The 15876-nt window shown below is 36.2% G+C and overlaps 1 protein-coding gene across 2 annotated transcripts in view; it reads left to right on the top strand.

Annotated features, from left to right (window-relative positions):
- Positions 1-15876, top strand: part of EXOC6 (exocyst complex component 6) — a 216956-nt gene that overhangs the window by 167311 nt on the left and 33769 nt on the right. For both annotated transcript variants that reach the window (XM_080823310.1, XM_080823309.1), the window contains one exon: positions 10204-10277. In XM_080823310.1, the coding sequence (XP_080679436.1) occupies positions 10204-10277 (74 nt within the window). The remainder of the gene's footprint in view (positions 1-10203; positions 10278-15876) is intronic.

The raw sequence follows: 15876 nt of genomic DNA, 5'->3' as shown, positions 1-15876 counted from the left end.
CAAAGATCTCATAGACTGGTTGGGAAGAGACAGACATGTAAATAATTATAATAGAACATAACGGTTCTTTTTAAATAACAATTCTTTATATAAAGTACATATTACTTGTAGTGGAGAGGGAGCAAATCTTCATTCCACAGGATGGAGAAGACTGACTATAACAGAAGTGAAGTTTAAGCTGGGTCTTAAAGGATAAGTAAGATTTCATCAAAAGCAGGGAAGGGCATTCTGAGCAGAGGGAATGGCATAGACAAAAGCATTATGGTGAGAGAATGCTAAGGGACTCTTCAAACAGTCTTGTGTGTCTAGACTACAAGATGAATGATGAAAGCATTGCAAGATATGGCTAGAAAAAGTTAGACTCCTGAATGCTTGGACTTTATTTAATGAGCAATGGAGAGCCACTGAAGCTTTTTAATCAGGACTATGATATGATGAAATCTGTCATGGAAAGTTAATTCTGTGTCATGCGGAAACTGAACTGAAATGAGATACTGCAAGTAGGCAAACCTGATAAGAAACTATGGAACTTTTTTGTGAAGGATAAAAAGAGCTTGACTTTGGACAGTTGTAATGAAGAGGATGGATTGCAGACATTTTGGAGGAGAAAATACAAAGAACTATTAAGTAAAGGTATAATTTGGTATGATTAAGATGGTTAGAATCACACAGTGGAAGAGAGAGAATGCATCTCATGATTTTGGGATTGGGGGCAAGTGAGAAGAGGGAGAAGGAGATTGGAGGATGGAGAAAGGGGGCAGAGAGAGAAGAGATTTAACATCCAGGATAGATAATTAAATCCAACATAGAATTTGTAATTATGGCACCTTAGAGGATGCTGTGTTCACAGCATACTTGTTGAAAAATGAACAAATTAACTAATCAGGAAGTCTCTATAATTTACATTTGTCTCTTTTAGAGTTCTGCCTTTGTTGTCAGAAAGTTAAGGCCAACTGATAACACCATTTTTTAACTCAAGACCATTTAAGATCTTGATACAGATGATAGATCATTTATAAAAATTCTTCACCTATTTGATGACTATGTTTAAATAACCCTTTAATTCTTACCTGTTCTGAGCTAAAGAGTTCAAGTTTCTTTAATATATTCTTAGGGGATTATTTTTAATACCCTTTTGGTCATTTTTCTTTGGATCGTTTTCTTTTTTAACCCATACTAGGTCAAACTTGATAAAATATCTGAGTTCAGGAATGTAGAATCATATATGAATTTATGTAGAATTTTTTAAAAAAAGATTTTACTTTATTTTTTAAGTAACCTCTACATGCAGCTCAAACTCAGCTCCGAGATCAAGAAACACATACTCTAGGGGCACTTGGGTGGCTGAGTGGGTTAAAGCCTTTGCCTTTGGCTCAGGTCATGATCCCAGGGTCCTGGGATCGAGCCCCGCATCGGGCTCTGTGCTCAGCAGGAAGCCTGCTTCCTCTTCTCTTTCTGCCTGCCTCTCTGCCTACTTGTGATCTCTGTCAAATAAATAAATAAAATCTTAAAAAAAAAAAAAAAAAAGAAAGAAATACACACTCTACTGAGTGAACCAACCAGGTGCCCCCTTATGTAAACTTTTAAAAAAATTCTCTTAAATCAGTCTTAAGGTGGTCTGAACATATGTCAGGAAGTTGAGACCATGGTTCCAGTCCTGGCTCTGCCTACATTTTGGGCAACTGGCTTTGAAACCATTCAACAATTAAGAGGCATCAATTTTTTCTATAAAATATGGGATATGGAATTAATAATTTCCAAGATGCATCCTAGTTTAAGATTGGGAGGCAATAAAATTTAAGGCAAACAAAAGTGGGGCTTTGGAATCATGCATTCATTAATTCCTTCTTATCTACTATATGTTTGGTATTTAGGCAACATAGTGGTAAACAAAACAAAAGTCTTGGGGTTTAAGCCCTGGGGAGACAATCATTAAATAATTGCACTATTAAATATGACCGTAAATTGTTAAATTCTATAAAAGTATAGAATACTGTGAGAAAGTATAAGAAGTTAATCTAGTTTAGATAAAAAGTTGTATAGATTAAGAATACAGGATAGAGTCTCTGTATGATGAAGTGGATACTTTTGATTAACTTGACCATATAATCACAGTGCTGCTAGAGCTACCTGATTGGAGAAGTCAGGAAGGCATCCATTTGGAATTTCAAAGGTAGCCACCTCTGAAAGCTGCACAGAACCTTTGATCCTATAATAGACTTTGTATAACTTCAAGAGAAATTGCTTCTTAGTTGGAAGAGCATTTGGCACACTTGGTGTGAAGCAGATGTTCTAAATCTGTATATGTGCTTTTGTTTTATCCTTATGAAACACCTATTATATATTGGGGCCCAGTATAGGTTCCTTATAAAGGCAAATGCATAGAGGAAAATATCAAAAGTACTCTTAGGTTTTTATAAAGGTATCTCAGAAATCCTTTGCATCACTAACAAAATACAGAATATTTCCAAAGCATCAGGCAATCAGAAAGAGTTGAAATATACCCCAAAATAGATCTAGAATGTCCTTTTCCATACATCTGTAAAAATATCCAAATGAGGTTATCCTAAGAGTTTAACATCTTAAATCCACAGACATTAGAAAAGCTCCAGGTTGAACTGGTCTCTGTTTCAGTGGTAAGTTATTGAGGAATAGGTGAATCTCTAGATATAAAGGCCTTGGTCTTTTTCATTTTGGATAAAGGCTTAGCCTACTTTAAAAAAATAGATGAGGCTTTTTATAGATTGTGTGTGTGTGTGCACATGAGCATGTGCATGTGTGTTAATGGCTTTGACCTCAGGGCCTCTTATTTTAACCTTGAGAAAAGACCTATATCTCCAAATAAAAGGATTCAGGGAAAATCATGTGGATATATGCCATAGGACAATATTTTAGTGTCTCATTTTAGAGTACACTGGATACTATTACACTATTTGCCTCCCTGAATTTGTCCTGGTTTTAATGGCACTTACGGTATCAGATTGAGCCTACTTTGCCCATATTCCAAGAAAGAGAGATGAATAGATACGAGTTTATGTAAATGTGAGGTGATGACTACAGAGGGTCATTTGGTCTTAGAGGCTTGCATCCCATTGCTGCCAACCACTTGTAACGATAAAAGTCTGAGAATCAAGAACTCTTAAGACCCCGGACTTCCAGTCATGAGTTCTTCACCACCAGAAACCACTAGATGGTGCTCTTAGTCATTCCTTCTAATGACAGCTGGTCCACACTGGATACCTTCTTTGCCTAGCCAAAATTTGTGTTCTAAATAGCTACTTTAAATCTTCAGATCTAGCAAGAAATAGAATTATAAGGAATCTCTTCAATATGCAGACTACTGGTATTCATTTTCAATCATTTATTTAGTTACAAAATTATTCCCTTTTATATGCCCCTGCCTTGTCATCCACACGCAGTCTTGAGACTAGCCTAGCCTCTAGCCTCCTCACGCTTTCTCTCAATCATTTGTCAGTCTTTTGGTCTGTTTGCTCTTAGAACTCTTTCTTCCCCTTCCCTCTACCCTGGACAGTTCTAAATATCCTTGTTGATGTTTTCCAAATAATGCACATTCTGTCTTACAGTAAAAATAACTGTCTGCCTAGGATAGGATTGTTCAAGGATTTATACCTTCTGCATTTAGTTTCAGGGAAGATTATTTTTATGCCAGGATAAATACTTACAGCCTGACGGCTTTTTTTTTTTTTTTTTAAGATTTATTTATGTTAGAGAGTGCGCCCAAAGCGGCAGAGGGAGAGAGTATCCTGAAACAGGCTCCACACTGAGCAGGGACTCTGATTCCGGTCTGGATCTCAGAACCTGAGATCATGACCAGAGCCTAAATCAAGTGTCAGATGCTCAGTTGACTGAGGCTTCCCTCACAGCCTGACTTCTTAGCAGTTTTTATACCCCCATACCGAACCCTATACATCTATATGTGATCTGAAGAATGAATTTTTTTTTATATATACAAATAACTTATGTTTTTGCCTACAGATATTCTTTATTCTCTTAAAATTTCAGAGATGGCCAATTTGGAAGACATTTTTTTGTCATTATAATCACAATTTACATAGCATGTATTATTTTTCACTTTCAGTTTCTTCTAAATTAATTCAGACTTGTCTCCTTCCCAGTTAGACTGATACAGCAAAGTTTTATTCTGTTATAAATGACCTCAGTAAGATCAGATCTCCATTTCTAGCCTTTCTTTTAGGGTATTTTTAAACTTTGGGTTATTGATTATTATAAAGTTCCACATTCTAGCAGAAAATATGAGGAAATGAGTATGTCATGAAGTCATACTGTTTTCAAAAAAGAAATGGTCAAAAAAAATGGATCATTAAGAGAAAAAAAAACCCCACAGATTTAGAATAACTTTATTTAAAAAACAACAACAACTAACTTTAGGGGCACCTGGCTGGCTCAGTCAGTAGATCCCAGGGTCCTGGGATTGAGCCCCGCATCGGGCTCTCTGCTCAGCAGGGAGTCTGCTTCCTCCTCTCTCTGCCTGCCTCTCTGCCTGCTGTGATCTCTGTCTGTCAAATAAATAAATAAAATCTTAAAAAAAAAAAAAGAAAAAAAAAGAAAAAAATTTTTTAAAGAAACTTTAGAAAGCCTAGAAACTACTTTTTCCTCCTGGAAATTATTTTTAAATATCTTATGGGAAGACCAGGATCAATGTATGTTTTTAAAAAATATCCTTCATGGCATGGCTAAATGACACAGAAACAGACACCATAACAGGAAAGTAGGCATTATTAAATAAAAATAATAAAAAGATGACCTAAGAGGGGTGCCTGGGTGACTCAGTCAGTTAAGCATCTTCCTTCAGCTCAGGTCATGATCTCAGGGTTCTGGGAGAAAGCCCAGAGTAGGCTTCCTGCTCAGCAGAGAATCTGCTTCTCCTTCTCCCTCTGTCCACCCTTCACTGCTCATACTCTCTCTTGCTGTCTCCAATAAATAAATAAAATCTTAAAAAAAAAAAAAAAGACCTAAGAGAAAAGAACATAGAAACCCCCAACTATGACAAATCATATATAAAATAAGGATCTGGATGAGCCAAGAGGGAATTTGAGGGCATACTTACAGGGATCCCCAAAATTAGTATTCAGTTATTTAAAACTTCAAAGGTTGAAATCTAGCTCCAGAATTATTGGGGCCATTAGACAATATTAATAGAAATGAGTTATATGTATTACTATTCATTCATTCAACACATTTACTGAATATTTCCTATACACCACACATGGATTATATAAAGATAAAAAGACGTGATCTCTACTTCTCACAGCTTCTTGTTTAGTGGAAGAACTCACAATTTAGTTTTAATTGATAAAAACATTAGGGATATTCTCAGACATCCTCAACTATTTTGAAATAAATGCAATATATATACACAGAATGTTACAGCTTTACAGTGCATTAGCCATATGTGGCTATTAAATTTAACTTAAAAAATCAGTGCAGATAGAGAACATTTCCGTTATTACATTAAGTTCTTTTGGACAGCTCTATTCATGATCTAATCAGCAAGCTATATTATGTATCAATTATCAGGACTGGATAGCATTCCTTTAGAATTTATCTGTTCATTTGTTTATTTCCTTCATTCGTTTAAGAAGCTTTTGTTGACTACTCATTATATGTCAGGCATTGTGCTAGGTTATAGGGATGTAGAAATGGAAATATATTCTCTACCCTCAGGGAGTTCATGGTCAGGTGGGAAGACCCAGACAGGTAAACAATTATAAGATAGCAAAATGGGTGATGTAGTTAGCCTATGCACAGGAAACTGTAGTGAGAACACAGAGGAAGACTAACCCAGCATGCAAGATAATGGAAATCTTTCACTGAAGGTAATGATTGAATGGAAGGATGATAAGAGTTATCTGATAGAAAAGAAGAGGAGAAAGGCTGCCCCAGGCAGAAGAATCACAGATACTGTGGAAAGAGACTGTGGTGTATGCAAGAAAGTGCAGGTAGTTTGGTAAGGAAAGAGTTTAAGGTGCCCCTAGGGAAGCGGTAAGAGATAAGACTAGAGAGATAGACAGAGGGACCTTATTTGTCTTGCTTTATCATGAAGATAATGGGGAACCAGTGAAAGATGTTGAACTATGATGTGGCACAAATTACAGTGATACCTTAGATAAATCACCCTAGGAGTAGTGGATGGAAAGGTGGCAGGGAGACCAGATAGGAGTGTGTGTTAGCATCCAAACAAGAAATGAGAATAGCTTGAACCAAGGTAGAGACAGATTCAGACTGAAGATATTTCAGAAGATAGAAACAACAGGATTGGCCGGATTTTAGGTTTAAAGACATAAAGAAAAAAAATATGAAGCCATTGAAGAAACTGAATAGCATATAATTAGAAATGCCTTCTGTGGCAGATGATTTTCAGATTGCTAAATTGTCTCCTATACCTAAGAAACATTTGAGAAAAAGCCCCAAGAGCTATGAACTAGAGAGTTGCACTTCCATATTGGTTAGTTTCTTGTGAGAGATAGGATAAAAGGTGAAAGGTAAATACTAATGCAGATTCTGGATCAATGGATTGAATGCTAGGAGACCTGAATTAGCTATGTGATCCTGGGCAAGTCATTTCACTTTTAATTTTCCTAATTTGTAAAATGAAGGACTAAGGGACTTTCATGCCAAGCCTTCAGGGGCCTGGTGGAGGTATTTCAAAGGGAGTGTCTCTTCCAGCTGCTAAGATTTTATGCTCCATCGTCTGCATGTCCTGTTACTAAAATAAGTTATTGTGATGATCAAAGTAGGTGGTGTGTGAGAAACTGCTTTGTAAACTATAAAGTGGTATATAAATTTGTGGGACTATTATAATTTCAACACTAAACTCTTTGGCTTAATGCCAAGTAATGGAGCTTAAACTATGGTACCTTAAACAGGAACTGAGAGAAAAGAAAACGACAGATTATTTTCAATGCAGGAAAGTTCTGGGAGATAAAGTAGATAATGATTCTAAATGTAATCAAAATTGAACTTATTTTTTATGCCTGATATATAAAGTAAGTCTCCCTGTGTTAGAGGAAGTATTTCTTTTCTTTTCTTTTTAAGATTTTATTTATTTATTTATTTGACACAGAGAGAGGGATCACAAGTAGGCAGAGAGGCAGGCAGAGAGAGAGAGGGAAGCAGGCTCCCCACTGAGCAGAGAGCCCGATGTGGGGCTCAGTCCCAGGACCCTGGAATCATGACCAAGGCAGAGGCCCAAACCACTGAGCCACCCAGGCGCCCTGGAAGTATTTATTTTCTGTGTATGTATATGTATATGTTGAGGTGGTAGAAGCTGAGCCAACATTTACAGTCTTGATTAGAGACCACTAGGGATTCATAGTTAACTGTTGCTTGGGAACAGTAGCCTGAGACTGGGGCCAAGAAGACCAACAACATGCTGGGTGGTGTTAAGAAAACTACTTTTTAAATTAAAAAATACCTTTACTTTTAATAGGTAATTGTAGTTTTCCTTATTATTTTTTAATTAAGACCTGTTGGTACTAGAGAAAGACAACTCAGTTATTTGGGACATGGTTAGGGGTCACCCTAACCATGGGACATGATGGGGTCACCACAGTATGAAAGCATGCCACTTTTCATTGTATGAAAAGACAATGATGTGAGTGAATTATACTAAATAATGAAAAGCAGGCTAGATTTGCTCAATAAACTTAATTTCCTAGAAAAGAGGGCCTGAGAAAAGTGCATGTGGTCATGTATCTCATGACCATAACTATGTACGTAGTACATAGCAGAGAATCAAGAAGTAAAGGGGAAAAAATGGTCTACCTCTGACTAACAGAAAGGTTATTCCAACTTGAAAAGCGCATATACTCAAAAGCGTATATAGAATCCATTCACCTTATTTGTGGGAGAGTCCCTTGCTCAGGCTGTATTTGCTCTTATTTTAGACACAATTCTAATAGTCAATTAGCTGACTGACCAGCTCAGGACTATTAAAGGCAGGGGCACCTGGGTGGCTCAGTTGTTAAGTGTCTACCTTCAGCTTGGAGCATGATGCTGGGTTCCTGGGATTGAGCCCCGCATTGGGCTCCCTGCTCAGCAGGAAGCCTGCTTCTCCCTCTCTTACACCCCTGGCTTGTATTCCCTCTCTCGCTGTGTCTCTCTGTGTCAAATAAATAAATAATTTTTTAAAAGACTATTAAAAAAAAACTATTAAAGGCAGCATATTAATAAGATGAATGAGAGAGCCGAGAGTAAGAATTTATGTTAAAACTGCAAGAGAGAAAGCAGAAAAATTATAAGAGCTAGACATAAGAACTCAAACAGCACAGCATTCTATTTAAAGGGGGACCTTAATAACATGGCAGTCCTCAGAATTTATTGTATTGTATGGAATAAAAAGCATTCTTGGGGCGCCTGGGTGGTTCAGTGGGTTAAAGCCTCTGCCTTCAGCTCCAGTCATGGTCCCAGGGTCCTGGGATCAAGCCCCGCATCGGGCTCTCTGCTCGGCAGGGAGCCTGCTTCCTCCTCTGTGCCTGCCTCCCTGCCTACTTATGATCTCTGTCTGTCAACTAAATAAATAAAATCTTTAAAAAAAAAGAAAAAGGCATTTTAACAGTAATCCAGAGAATTAAGAAACATTTAAATAATATTTAGAATACTCAAAAAAAGTTTTTAAAAAAGGAAATATTATGTCACAGTTTAAAATTGCATCAAAAATGCTTAAGTTTAAAAAATTAACATTATATTAAAACAACAAAAACTTTGGACGCCTGGGTGGCTCAGTGGGTTAAGTCTCTGCCTTCGGCTCAGGTCATGATCTCAGGGTTCTGGGAATTGGGTCCCGCATCAGGCTCTCTGCTCGGCAGGGAGCCTGCTTCCTCTTCTCTCTCTCTCTGCCTACTTGTGATCTCTCTCTGTCAAATAAATAAATAAAATCTTTAAAACAACAACAACAACAAGAACTTTTGACATCTTCATTTCCTAAAAATGCCAGCTAAATTAAGCTATGCTAGACTTTCATGTATTTAAAATTAAATATATGATTCTGAGCCTTTCTAATCTATATTTCACACATAATGCACTAAACGAAGAGTTATTTTTGTTATTCTGAGAGCTGTATATATAGGGTGCAAATTTAAATGGCTTTTAAAATACTGGCTTAGATAAATTTATAAATGGAGAATCTGTAATGTTTTGAGGGAAAACATAGAATTCTTGCAGGTGTTCTCCTATAGAGTGATAGGTCCTTTTTATGACTCAGGTCTTTTGTCTTCAAAATAACTCCTATTGGAATCATCTTCAACTTAACTAAACAAGCTAAGTTACTAGTATTATAAATTTTTAAGTACAAGAAAATCATAGGAAAAAGTCTTTCGAGGGGCACCTGGTGTGGCACAGTTGGTTAAGCCTCTGACTCTTCCTTTCTGCTCAGGTTGTGAGCTCCCAGTTATGAGATCCATCCCCAAGTCCAGCTCTGTGCTTAGCATGGAGTCTGCTTAGAGTTTCTCTCTCCCTCTTCCTCTGCCCCTTTCCCCTTCTCTAAAATAAATAATCTTTAAAAAAAGAAAAAAGAAAATCTTTTGAAATATTTTTCAATCTTGTCTTAAATATTTCTTTAGTTTTTAAAGAGGTGAGATTCCTTTATGGGGGAAAAAAACATTACTAGAAGACATGAACAGACATTCCTGCATCATCCTCATTTTGCTACTTAGAACACTTTACCCGTTGTCTGCATGTAAAGCTGACTTTTTATGTGTCTGGCCATTATTGCTTTTAGCTAGAGGTAGGATTTTTATAAGCATGTTCTGTAACAAAGGAGAAATTTTGAAATATGTTGACAGCCATGGAATTGGTACAGTTTCAAAATGCTTCTATAATCATTCACCTAAGGCTAAATAGAGTCAGAAAACTTTTCTTGATTGAAGTATATTGCTACTCTTGAACTTTATGTGGGATAACAATTCTGAATTTATTGTAATTAAGGATTACAGTGATTAAATGGTAGATTAGAAGTTTAAAATTATTAAAATACTTGTGGTAATGGGTGTGGAGAACATGCTCTTTAGTGAAAATTGAAGGTCATAAATAGTCTTCATTTGAAATGGTTACATGTAAATATTATAATACATTTGTAATGAGTAGAAATTAATTTAGTGGTTAAATCCTTATATATTTTGCAATCTTGTTTTTATTCTTGTGTTGTTGTTGTTTTTTAAATAGTGTTTGCCAGCTCTGAGCCTGTGCCAGGATTCCAGGGGGATACCCTGCAGCTAGCATTCATTGACCTCAGACAAGTAAGATATAATAATGTAGATCTAATTTTTTTTGCTTTCTACCGTTGCCTTTTTTTTTTTTTTTTTAATGCTACAGGAATGCTTGTTCGCCTTGAAACAATCTTTCTTTGTAGAAGTGCTTCTTTTATAACTATATGTTTGGCTCTTCTCTCTGAACTGGTGTATCTATTTGGTGTTTCAACCTCATGGAACACTTTTATTGGTGAATATTTAACTTATTCATTACCTGCTAAGCACATGACTAAATAACTTCATACTTTGGTTTAATGACACTTGAAGTTTGAGTTATTTCTTAATGATTTCATGGTCCTATTATGAAATTGGTGGTATAAATAGTGTCAGGACCCAAGTTAAATGTAAATTATTACAACCTAGAAAAGAGCCTCTTGCTTAAAACTGTGGTAAAGAATGCTTTTTTCAGTAAATTTTCTAGGAGCTCTTGGGTGGCTCAGTTGGGTGGAGGTCTGCCTTCAGCTCAGGTCATGATCCCAGGGTCCTGGGATTGAGCCCCACATTGGGCTCCTTGCTCAGAAGGGATCTTGCTTCTCCCTCTTCCTCTGTCTGCCATTCTCCCTGCTTGTGTGCTTCTGTACTCTCTCTCTGTGTCAAATAAATACATAAAATCTTTAAAAATTTTCTGAATGTCTCCACAAAAAAGGACAAAATTACTTTTTTTATTATTTTTTTTAAGATTTTATTTATTTATTTGGCAGAGACAGTGAGAGAGGGAACACAAGCAGGGGGAGTGGGAGAGGGAGAAGCATGCTCTCCGCTGAGCTTAGGGAACCCGATGCAGGGCTCCATCCCATGATCCTGGGATCATGACCTGAGCCAAAGGCAGATGCTAAACTGACTGAGCCACCCAGGCGCCCCCAAAACTACTTTTAGAAAGGTAATTATAAATTTATATAATTCTTTTCTGGTCATGTAACTCTAAGTAGAGTAACAAATAGGATAATTTTTAAATCTTTTTTTTATCATTTTACTAGTCTTTGAAAAACTTGCTACCCTTTTTCCATCTCCCCCATATTTTTTTCTTATTCGTTTTCTGCCTCTTTCTTCCTCCTCCTTTTTCTTTCTTAATTCTAGGATTAAGGAGCTTAATAGAGGTGGGAGGCACAAAGGTATGGAGGAGGGGAAGATCCAAGGTAGAGGGCTCAGGGGTTTAGACTTGACAACAAGATGGCTGCTGCCCTTGGCAAGAAAAATCAGATGGAGATGGAATTAGAACAAAGCCATTGTGGGAGTACCTGGCTGATTCATTCTGTGGAACATTTGACTCTTGATTTCCAGGTTGTGAGTTTGAGTCCCACGTTGGGTGTGTAGAGATTACTTAAAAATAAAATCTTAAAACAACAACAGCAAAAACAAAGCCATTGTGATATCAGTCTGTTAATAGTCCCATCCCCTTTGGGGATGGAGATGACTGAAGATGGGGCTTCACCATTGATGTAAATAAATAGACCACCACAGTGATGTTTGTGGCAGGCCCAGTTTGAGTAATGAAGGAGTTCTGATTTTAGTAAGTGTTTGAGAATACAGCTGTTTTTGCTTTAATTCCAAACCAGTGTTCTATAAATATGTATGAACTACTGTGTACTGATTATTTAGAGAGGGCTGATATAGTTGAAATAGACACAAAAGTAATGTAAAAGAGAGTTTTGTTCTTGGGGAGCTTAAAACTCTTCTAAAGAAACAAAACCCCGGGAACCTGGGTGGCTCAGTGGGTTAAAGCCTCTGCTTTCGGCTCAGGTCGTGATCCCAGGGTCCTGGGATCGAGTCCCGCATCGGGCTCTCTGCTCGACAGGGAGCCTGCTTCCTCCTCTCTCTCTGCCTGCCTCTCTGCCTACGTGTGATCTCTGTCAAATAAATAAATAAAAAAAAAAAAAAAAAAAAATCTTTAAAAAAAAAAAAAAAAAAAAAAGAAACAAAACCCCCATGAACTCTGCAGGAATACTTACAGGACAGTGAGTCATGTGGATATAAATGGTATATCTTCAAGTCAGGTTTAGAAGGAATCAAAAGAAGTAGTCTACTTCCCAGTTTTTTATCTGTAAAGCACTGAACATATAAGATATATTAATATTTATTTCTGTTTGAAATCAGTGCTCATGTATTATGCCAAACCAGAAACAATGTTATGGGTGACCTAGATCTGAGAATGATTACCATTACTAAGTTGGAGAAGATAGTAGAAAATTAAGAAGGTGGACTCTGAACTTTTATTCCAGTTTACCCAAAGATATTCTTTCTATAGAAGGTAGATCGATTTGCTTTAGGATTTCTCTCTGTTGCAATCTTACTACCCTGAAAAAGGTGATCTAATACAGCAAATGGAGTCCTTTAGCAGACTGGAAATAAGCTTAGTCGTATGTTCATTTCTCAGTTGGGTTATAGACACTGACTGGGGTAGGTTTCCCTGTTACAAGAACATGAGTATGTTCTCTAAGCCAAAGTGTATGTAATTTCAGGGTATCTCCTATTATATATAAATAATCTCTTCACAGAAAACTTGAAATTTATTATGTTTTATATGAATTGTGTGAATTTGTATGGTATTAAATAGTTTGTGATCACATTGTAGGATTGTGAATAAGACCACATTTGAAACTGTGGGTAAAGATTCTGTTCTTTGATTTGTTCGTTTAAATAGGTGGTTGGTTCAATGCAGATTAAAACTGATCCCAAGTACTTTCTTCCTTCAAAGACAATCATCATTTGACACCAAAAAAGGCCTCTTTACAAGCATATGTAAAGCATTTCCTCACTAGGAACTGTTATTAAGGCAGACCAACAAATATTAATAAATATCTCAAGTCTTTTTGGTTGAATTTACTTTTCAGTATGTGCTCTTACAGGCATTAAGTCTTGGTTGGCTTTTCCTCATCGGCATAATTTTTTAAAGAAACTTTTAAGTGAATACAAAAAAATCTGTTAGAAACATTTAGAATTCTGAAATCTATTCTGACACATGTAGAACTGTTAAAGATTTATGTAGAAATACCTATTTAATAAAAAACAGTTTTAAAGTATGGTATTTAGTATTCAGTACAAGTTACTAGTGGATAAATTTTAATGAGCTAATTTTTAATGTATTAATTATTCTAGTTTGAAAAAGAGGCTTAAAATAATTTTTCCTAAATATTGTTAAAATTTAATCATACTCTATTTTTGTACACTTGGCATTCTGAAACAAGAAGATGCAACTAATTCTTGTCTTTAGCTGCTGTACCACTGAGACATACTTGAATTTTATGATTTTAGAGGCTTGGATTTAATAACTTGACAAAGATAATTATTTTCACATACATTTGTTTCTCAAATTAATTTATAAACAGTTAAGTGGTGAAATGCCAAGTATGGGAATTGACTGAAAATAAAATTAGTCTTTAAAGTCTCATATGTGGTGATAGAAGTTTTTTGTATCAGATGTCAGTGTTATTTAAAAAAAGATGCCTTTCAAGTTTCAGTAGTGTTTTAATGTTCCTGACTTCATAAAGACCTTTCATAGAATATTATTTTAATTTTAATATTTTTATATCAAGTACTGTATCACCAAACATAAAGAGGGTGCTAACACTTTTATTTACATTTCAGTTGGGTTTCTGCACTTTTCCTTCTTTTTTTTCTAGTCTGTGATCCATTTCTGTCTTAATAGGGTGGCTGACAGTTCTTTTCAAGTATACTTAGAAAGGCAAAAGAGCCCTTTTCATAGTACTTATAAGGGGTCATGCTTCTGTTTTTTAGTTTGAATTTGATACTGCTTCATGAATTGCTGGGTATGAAAGATTAGGAAGTAGGTCCAGTGGTCAAATTTTACCTGCCCACCCGGACTTTGCCCTGAGGTCAAACTCCTGATATTTGCTGTTCTGAATAGAGGAGTTGATGACAAGTATGAGCTGATACAAGAGGAAAGTTAGAACCATATCAAAGCTGAAGGCAAGAGAATTGGGATTCAATGAGAGACTGTAGCTAAAAGATGGATCATCAGAATTGCCCTCTTTTAAAGAAAAGGAAATAGCTGACTTGTGAGTGAAAAAGACTTTATCATCCTGCCAATCACATGCTTGCTAATGGAAGCCAGTTATCTCAACAACATTGTAAGGTCTACTACCCCACAGACAATGCAGAGGACTAGTGGTGCTGGCACTGCCTTATATGAATATACTATCTCAATTTTAAGTGTGCTGTTTTAATATAATTTGTATATGTAAACTTTTTTATAAGTATATCCTATCACCCTCTTACCCCTAGTTCTGAAATTAATTCCCTGAAAGAAGGACCTTGTTATACTTATGTGTGTCTATTTTCTTTTACAAAGACTATTTTGTTAAATGTAATCTTTCAAATGGATTTCAGATGAATATGTAAAATTCTTTTGACAAGTTATGAAAACCATAAATATTTCAAACTGTTTTTATTATAATACTCTTTACACAGTATACAGAATTGAGTGATAATTTTTTATAACTCTTTTTTTAAAGTAAGCTTACACCCAACATGGGGCTTGAACTCATGACCCCAAGATCAAGAGTCACATGCCAGCCTGGTGCCCCTATAACTCATTCTTTTTTTTTTTTTTTTTTTTTAAGATTTTGCTCATTTATTAAAGAGAACACAGGTCGGAGGGGGGAAGGGAGAGGGAGAAGCAGGCTCCCCGCTCAGCGGGGAGCCTGATATGGGGCTTAATCCCAGGACCCCTGGATCATGACCTGAGCTGAAGACAGATGCTTAACCACCTGAGCCACCCAGGCACCCATATAACTCATTCTTAATACACAGAAATATTTCACTAAATATCACTAGAAAATGAGATGTCCCATGTAACCAAATTTTAGTTTTTGTATAACTGAAGATTAGTTTTAATCACCAAAATTTTTAAGATAAAGCCAATTTTATGGGAAACCTCAAAATATATATCTCACCTTTATAGCTTCTTACTGAACATTATTCTCACAGTAGGTTGAGCATCCATAGCTTACTAATCCTAGTACTAAAGCCTCTTTATCTCATTCTGTTTCACTTTATGATAAGTTAGGCTGATAAGATATATCATTGCTACATTTGACAATACCTTGATAATCTTTTGGCAATATGAAGAAGTTTAGGTAGATTGGGTCATAATGCAGTTAGGTGGATTTGAGGCTAATAAACAGTGTCTTGGGGCACCTGGCTGGCTCAGTTGGTAGAGCATGTAAATCTTGATACCAGGGTCATGAGTTCAAGCCCCACATTGGGCAAGGAGCCTACTTTAAAAAAGAGTATAAAAAATCATTTGCCCACAGAAGTTGGCTGTTGTATCATTATCACCCCACAGCAGTATTTCTCAAAGTGTCTTTCTAGGAACAGTCATTTCTCAAGATGAGAAAAGATTTCTTTAAAGTTTTTTCTAAGTCAGACAGGTTTGGGAAACACTTTACACTCTAATTCCCTCTTAGAGACTTAAACCATGTGCATTAGAATTGGAAGGACTGAGAAATTCTTTGGTGATCTAGCATTTCCCAAACTCATCACAAATGTGATGATCCCTCACTCATTCTGGGATGTATTACATGAAACATACTTTGGGAAATGCTTCAAGACTCTGGCATCACCTTCT

This window comes from Martes martes, assembly GCF_963455335.1.
Source record: "Martes martes genome assembly, chromosome: 14".
Taxonomy (NCBI): domain Eukaryota; kingdom Metazoa; phylum Chordata; class Mammalia; order Carnivora; family Mustelidae; genus Martes; species Martes martes.
The sequence above is the reverse complement of the archived record's forward strand: the minus strand, read 5'-3'. Positions and strand labels throughout refer to the sequence as shown.